A 7,376-nucleotide genomic window follows, 5' to 3' on the forward strand; every position below is an offset into this window, starting at 1 on the left:
GGGGGGGCCCGATACCATCTTTCCTTCCTACCTTCCTTTTATCCTTCCTACCTTCCCTTTTTCCTTTCTTCCTTCTGTCTTTCCTTCCTTACATCTGGCCTTCCTACCTTCCTTTTTCCCTTCCTACCTTCCCTTTTTCCTTTCTTCCTTCTGTCTTTCCTTCCTTACATCTTTCCTTCCTACCTTCCTTTTTTCCTACCTACCTTCCCTTTTTCCTTTCTTCCTTCTGTCTTTCCTTCCTTACATCTTTCCTTCCTACCTTCCTTTTTCCTTCCTACCTTCCCTTTTTCCTTTCTTCCTTCTGTCTTTCCTTCCTTACATCTGGCCTTCCTACCTTCCTTTTTCCCTTCCTACCCTTCCCTTTTTCCTTTCTTCCTTCTGTCTTTCCTTCCTTACATCTGGCCTTCCTACCTTCCTTTTTCCCTTCCTGCCTACCTTCCCTTTTTCCTTTCTTCCTTCTGTCTTTCCTTCCTTACATCTTTCCTTCCTACCTTCCTTTTTTCCTTCCTACCTTCCTTTTTTCCTTTCTTCCTTCTGTCTTTCCTTCCTTACATCTGGCCTTCCTACCTTCCTTTTTCCCTTCCTACCTTCCCTTTTTCCTTTCTTCCTTCTGTCTTTCCTTCCTTACATCTGGCCTTCCTACCTTCCTTTTATCCTTCCTACCTTCCCTTTTTCCTTTCTTCCTTCTGTCTTTCCTTCCTTACATCTTTCCTTCCTACCTTCCTTTTTTCCTTCCTACCTACCTTCCCTTTTTCCTTTCTTCCTTCTGTCTTTCCCTTCCTTACATCTGGCCTTCCTACCTTCCTTTTTCCCTTCCTACCTTCCTTTTTTCCTTCCTTCCTTCCTTCCACTCCTTCATTCCTGAGTCCTCTCAAGAAAAACAAGACTATAAGGTCGTAGATTTGACCTGTTGTGTTGTCTGAAAACTATCTATAGCCTCGTTACATTTGAGTAATAATGAGGTGACGGAGTTCAGATTCTCACGTGTATGGAGCAAACGACCTACGTGAGAATTTCATTAGGAGAATTTGTTGGTATATATGTTTTGTTTTAGGTGCTGGAACACAGTTTAGAAGATGTGTCGCATACTGGATGTCTTATGCAATTTAAAAAATTGAAGACATTGGGAGGGAAACATCTACAACTACAAAAGATGGTTCAAAAACGATGTTATAAAGTGAGAAGATTACATATAATATATATTTTTAACCTTCCTGTCGTCCTCCCGGGTCAAATTGACCCTGTTTGTTTTGACTGTTCCTTCCTTCCTTCCTTCCTTTCTTCCTTCCTTCCATCTGTACTTCCTCTATCCCCCTTTCTTTCTTTCCCTCCCTCCTTTCCTTCCTCCTTTCCACACTCCCTCCTTCTCTCTTTCTTTCCTCTGTCCTCCTTTCCTTCCTTCTTCCTCCCTTCCTTCCTCCTTTCCTTCCTTCTTTCCTTCCTCCCATCCTTCCTTTCTTCCTCCCCTTCCTTCCTTCTTTCCTTCCTCCCATCCTTCCTTTCTTCCTCCCATCCTTCCATCCTTCCTCCCTTCCCTCCTTCCTTCCTTCCTTCTTCCTGCCTCCCTCCCTTGATTCAAGGACAACAGGAGGGTTAAATGTGTGTGTAGTTATGACCTGCTTTATATTGAAATATAATCATTTATATACTGTTCAAACATTTTTTGAGATCTTTTGACCTGGTTAAATAAACTAAATTAGCCGCACATACAGTATAACACCACTACTACAGTATGAGACCTCTTCCCTCCTCTTCCCTCCTTCTTTCCTTCTTTCCTTGAGTAAGCTTTTCTCACCTCACACCACCATGTGATGGTTGGTCAGAGGGTTTGTTTAAGGTCAGGGGTGAGGGCTAATCAATTTAGAGCTGCTTCCTATTTGGGCTCAGGCTTGGCCACTGATATCCGAGAGAGAGAGAGAGAGAGAGAGAGAGAGAGAGAGAGGAGAGAGAGAGAGAGAGAGCAGGGATGACTCAGAGAGGACATAAACATCCGTGGCTCTAAGACAACAGTCACAGGTCACAGAGATGTAATATTAGCTAACTGTATATGTGAAATGTATCTCCCGTAAAACATCCAAAATGCTATAAAAATGACATCATCTTTTTAACCCTCCTGTTGTCCTTGAGTCAAGGAAGGAAGGATGGAAGGGAGGAAGAAGGAAGGAAAGGAGGGAGGAAGGAAGGAAAGAAGAACAGAGGAATGAAGGAAGGTAATGGGGAAGGAGGAAGGAAGGAACAAGGGAGGGAGAAAGGAAGGAAGGAAGGAAAGAAATGGGGATGAAAGAAAGAGAGGGAGGAAGGAAGGAAGGAAAGAAAGAGAGAAGGAGGGAGGGAGGGAGGAAGGAAGGAAGGAAGGAAAGAAGTGAGGAAGGAAGGAAGGAAGGAAGGAAGGGAAGAAGCGAGGAAGGAAAGAAAGAGAAAAGAAGGAAGGAAAGAGAGAAGGAGGGAGTGAGGAAGGAAGGAAGGAAAGAAGTGAGGAAGGAAGGAAGGAAAGGAGGGAGGGAGGAAAGAGAGAAGAAAGGAAAGGAGGGAGGGAGGAAAGAAGGAAGGAAGGGAAGACATAAGAAGGAAGGAAAGAAGGAAGGAAGGAAGGAAAGGAGGGAGGGAGGAAAGAAGGAAGGAAGGGAGGAGAAGGAAGATAAGGAAGGAAAGAGGGAAGGAAGGAAGGTAATGGGGAGGAAGGAAGGAAGGAAGGAAAGAAGTGAGGAAGGAAGGAAGGAAGGAAGGAAGGTAATGGAGAGGAAGGAAGGAAGGAAGGAAGGAAGGAAGGAAGGAAGGAAGGAAGGAACAGTCATAAAAGACAGGGTCAATTTGACCCGGGAGGACGACACAAAGGTTAAAATCTAAACTTATGTAGTATTAATCATAAAAATGAGCTTTTAATGCAGTGAGCAGGTACAGTATCCTATATTTTACCGACTGTGTCCTTCTTACTGTTTTTTTTGGCAGCAAACATCTCTGGCAACCGATTTGGCGATTTGGCGGCTGAGCTCGTGACCCTTAATGACATTTGTGAGGTCTCTGCCTCCCTGCACGCCATCCTCTTACACTTTTTACTTTCCATCAGAACTTACTTATATATAGCTAAAAGAAAATCAGATTATATTTTTTGTATTAACCCTCCTGTTGTCCTCAAATCAAGGAAGGACTGAGGAAGGAAGGAAGGGAGGAAAGAAGGAAGGAAGGGAAGGGAGGAAAGAAGGAAGGGAGGGAGGAAAGAAGGAAGGAAGGAATGAGGAAGTAAAGGTGTAAGGAAGGAGGGAGGAAAAGAGGAAGGCAGTAAAGAGAGGAGGAAGGGAGGAAGGAAAGGAGGAAGGAAGGTAGGAAGGAAGGAAAGGTGGAAGGAAGGAAGGAAGGAGGGAGGGAGGTAGGAAAAGGGGAAGGAAGTAAGGAGAGAAGGAAGGAAGGAAAAGAAGGGAGGAAGGAGGGAGGGAGGGAGGAAAAGGGGAAGGAAGTAAGGAGAGAAGGAAGGAAGGAAAAGAAGGACAGAAGGACAGAAGGAAGGAAGGAAAAGAAGGATAAATGGAAGGAGGAGGGAAAGTAAGGAAGGAAAGGTGGAAGGAAGGAAGGAAGGAGGGAGGGAGGTAGGAAAAGGGGAAGGAAGTAAGGAGAGAAGGAAGGAAGGAAAAGAAGGACAGAAGGAAGGAAAGAAAGAAGGGAGGAAGGAGGGAGGGAGGGAGGAAAAGGGGAAGGAAGTAAGGAGAGAAGGAAGGTAGGAAAAGAAGGACAGAAGGACAGAAGGAAGGAAGGAAAAGAAGGATAAATGGAAGGAGGAGGGATCAGAGAAAGAGGGAAGGAGGGGAAGAACGAAGGAAAAATTTAAAGAAAGAGGGAGGAAAGAAGGAACAGTCAAAAGAGACGGGGTCAATTTGACCCTGGAGGACGATGCGCGGGTTTAAATTAAGAGAGAGAAAAGGATATTAAATGTTAACCTGGATCCTTGTTTGTCCTCATTATGTGAACTCAGCTTAAATCATCATTTAACAATAAAGGTTAATTTAGAGCTTAACCCTCCTGTTGTCCTCAGGTCAAGGAAGGATAGAAGGAAGGAAAAGAGGAAAGAGAGAAGGAAGGAAGGAAGGATAAAAGGAAGGAAAGGAGTAAGGAAGGAGGAAGGAAGGAAGGAAGGAAGGAAGAAGGAAGGAAGGAAGGAAGAAGGAAAGGAAAGGTGGAAGGAAGGAAAGGAGTAAAGAAGGAAGGAGGGAAGGGAGTAAGGAAAGGAAGAGAAAGATGTAAGGAAGGAAGGAAGGACAGGAGGAAGGAAGGAAAGGAGTAAGGAGGGAGGGAGGGAGGGAGGGAGGAAGGAAGGAAGGACAGGAGGAAGGAAGAAAGGAGTAAGGAGGGAGGGAGGGAGGGAGGGGGAAGGAAGGAAAGGAAAGGTGTAAGGAAGGAAGGAAGGACAGGTGGAAGGAGGGAAAGGAGCAAGGAGGGAGGAGGAAGGAAGGAAGGAAGGACAGGAGGAAGGAAGGAAAGGAGTAAGGAGGGAGGGAGGAGAAGGAAGGAAGGAAGGATAGAAGGAAGGAAGGAAAGGATTAAGGAGGGGAGGGAGAGAGGGGAGGAAGGAAGGAAAGGAAAGGTGTAAGGAAGGAAGGAAGGACAGGGGAAGGAGGAAAGGAGCAGGAGGGAGGGAGGGAGGGGGGAGGGGAGGAAGAAGGAAGGAAGGACAGGAGGAAGGAAGGAAAGGAGTAAGGAGGGAGGGAGGGAGGGAGGAAGGAAGGAAAGAAAGGTGTAAGGAAGGAAGGAAAGGACAGGGGGGAAGGAGGGAAAGGGAGTAAGGAGGGAGGGAGGGAGGGAGGAGGGAGGGGAGGGAGGAAGGAAGGAAGGAAGGACAGGGGGAAGGAAGGAAAGGAGTAAGGGAGGGAGGGAGAGAGGGAGGAAGGAAAGAAGAAAGGAAAGGAGTAAGGAAGGAAGGAAGGACAGGGGGAAGGAGGGAAAGGAGCAGGGAGGGAGGGAGGGGCGAGGGAAGGAAGGGAAGGAAGGAAGGAAGGAAGGACAGGAGGAAGGAAGGAAAGGAGTAAGGAGGGAGGGAGGGAGGGGAGGAAGGAAGGAAAGGAAGGTGTAAGGAAGGAAGGAAGGACAGGGGGAAGGAGGGAAAGGAGTAAGGAGGGGAGGGAGGGAGGCAGGAGGGAGGGAGGGGAGGAAGGAAGGAAGGACAGGGGGGAAGGAAGGAAAGGAGTAAGGAGGGAGGGAGAGAGGGAGGAAGAAAAAGAAGAAAGGAAAGGAGTAAGGAAGGAAGGAAGGAAGGGAAGGAAGGGAGTAAGGAGAGAGGGGAGGAAGGAAAGAGGAAGGAAGGAAGGAAGCAAGGAAGAACGCACTTCTTCATATTGTGAAGTGAATATCCAACTTTTTGCTTCTCTTTCTACAATAAAGCTACCGTGTACAACTTTCCATATCTTCCTATTAGTAAAAATAACCCCGGTATAACTTCCTGGTGGGATCCAACACAGTTCCTAGCAGACTTAACCTTAATATATCCTTAGTAGGTGTTTTTTTTAATATTATTTAATGTCAGTTAGATTTTAAATGAGTAAAATTAGGTGTGATGGGGGTTACATGCTGCACATCCTACACTCAAAACTGGCTGTTGTAGCTGATATGAGAGAGAAAACCAACATTAAGCTTTTAATTTGAAAATAAAAGCAGCTGTTAGGTGGAATTAACTATTTTAAATACAATTATGTACCACTTTTTTCCATTATATCCCTACCAAGTTGTTAAAAGAGCTAATTTGCTTTGGCTTCTATATGATCAACCACTACCTATAACCCCATATTGCATTTAATAGCAATCATCCCTGTTTTGTAGAAGCATTTCAGGTATTCAGCTGAGTTAAATCCTAATAAAAACATACAGAAAAGCTACTTGTGTTCATGCAAAAGCCAACTAAATATATATATAACACCTAAATAGAACTTAACAGCAGCAACATATAAGAGGAGGCGTGTTCCCCCTCAGGTTGATCCTCACTAATGATCAAACAGAAGTGAGTGTAATGCTTTCTTCTTATCTCACCTGCAAGTTCTCCAGCCTCTCCTTCAGCGTCTGCAGGGTCTTCCCGGTCTGCTCTGGAGAGAAGGAGTTGTGTTTGCTGTGAGAAGACGAGCCCTTCCTGTGATGGGTGTCCGACCTGCTGCTGTGGCCGCCTCCACCGCCGTTGCCATGGGAATAGTGGGTGATCGTTGCTAGGTTGCTAGACCCATGGTGCGACGACCCGTGGTGCGACGACGATGACGGTGGGTGGTGGTTGCCGTGATGCTGGTGATCGTCGTGGTGGCTGTCGTGGTGGCTGTCGTGGTGGTTGTCGCGGTGATTCTCCAGGTGGTTGTCATGGTGACCGACACCGTGGTGACCACCGCCGAAGCCCTCGCATAAAGTGAGCTTGGCCGTCAGCTCCCTGATGGTCTCCCGCTGGTCCAGGATGGTCTCCTTTTGCCTCACCAGGCTCTCCCGCAGGTGCAAGATGGTGGCTTTGGCCTCGTCGGACATCGCGCCTCTCCAGGTGCTGCCGCCGTGGCCGTTAGCGTGGCTGTTAGCGTGGCCGTTACTGGCCGGTCCATGGGGCACGCTAGGTGGGGAGTAGCAGCTGGGGTCAGCCTCTGGGGGGATTGGAGTGCAAACAAATTTGGGGCTAATGCCATAGTCGTACTCTATGCCTGGCAAACTGCCGGCTGCTGCTGCACATGACAGGAAGTAGTAGAAAAAGGGGAAGAAGACCCCAAAGAGGTGCCACCCATGTGTTGGCGCCTTGCAAACGAATGCATGAGGCTCAGAGGACTGACGTCTCTGGCCATGTTGGATCGGTGGTGTCCGAGTTATTCCTTGACTAATGACAATCCTCCCAGGGCTTAGCTTTGTTGTTGTGACGACCACCATGAATGGGGTGAATTTGAGTCCAATTGGAAGACGTTGGGGTAAAGCATGTCAATAAAATCTCCTCTCAGACAGCATGAAGAAGCACAAACTCCAAGGAAGGCAGTATTCCAAAAGCAGATAAAAGGGGCAGCCAAAATCTTTAGTTGTTTGCCTTCAAGACGAGACAACGAGGAGGAAAAGGCTTTTTGGTTCCATTGCAGTTCAACAAGCCGTGAGAGCTCAGCTGATGTATCCTGATATCCTGATAGGTTCTTCTTCCGCTGTCTTGGGGGGGCGGGGGGAAGAAGAAGAAGAAGAAGTGTTGGGCCGCCCCGCTAGTCAGCTGATCCCTTCTTGGCTCCCAGGACCTCCTGTGTGTTCGACAGCCAAGAATAATCCCTTTAACTTCGGCTTCTAACCAGCCATCAGATCCCACAGTGCTCTAACCTGGAGGACAGAGAGGGCAAAAAAGATCTTAGGCGATAAACAACAAGATGTGAGGCGGAAAAAACAAGTCCCGTCTC

General features: G+C 47.2%; 1 protein-coding gene across 1 annotated transcript in view; it reads right to left on the reverse strand.

Annotated features, from left to right (window-relative positions):
* LOC128373836 (neuronal pentraxin-2-like) overlaps positions 1 to 6,873 on the reverse strand; it is a 13,731-nt gene extending 6,858 nt beyond the window's left edge. The window contains exon 1 of the mRNA XM_053334031.1: positions 6,013 to 6,873. Coding sequence (XP_053190006.1) covers positions 6,013 to 6,873 — 861 coding nt within the window. The remainder of the gene's footprint in view (positions 1 to 6,012) is intronic.
* Positions 6,874 to 7,376: the final 503 nt, after the last annotated feature.

This window comes from Scomber japonicus, chromosome 15, assembly GCF_027409825.1.
Source record: "Scomber japonicus isolate fScoJap1 chromosome 15, fScoJap1.pri, whole genome shotgun sequence".
Classification (NCBI taxonomy): domain Eukaryota; kingdom Metazoa; phylum Chordata; class Actinopteri; order Scombriformes; family Scombridae; genus Scomber; species Scomber japonicus.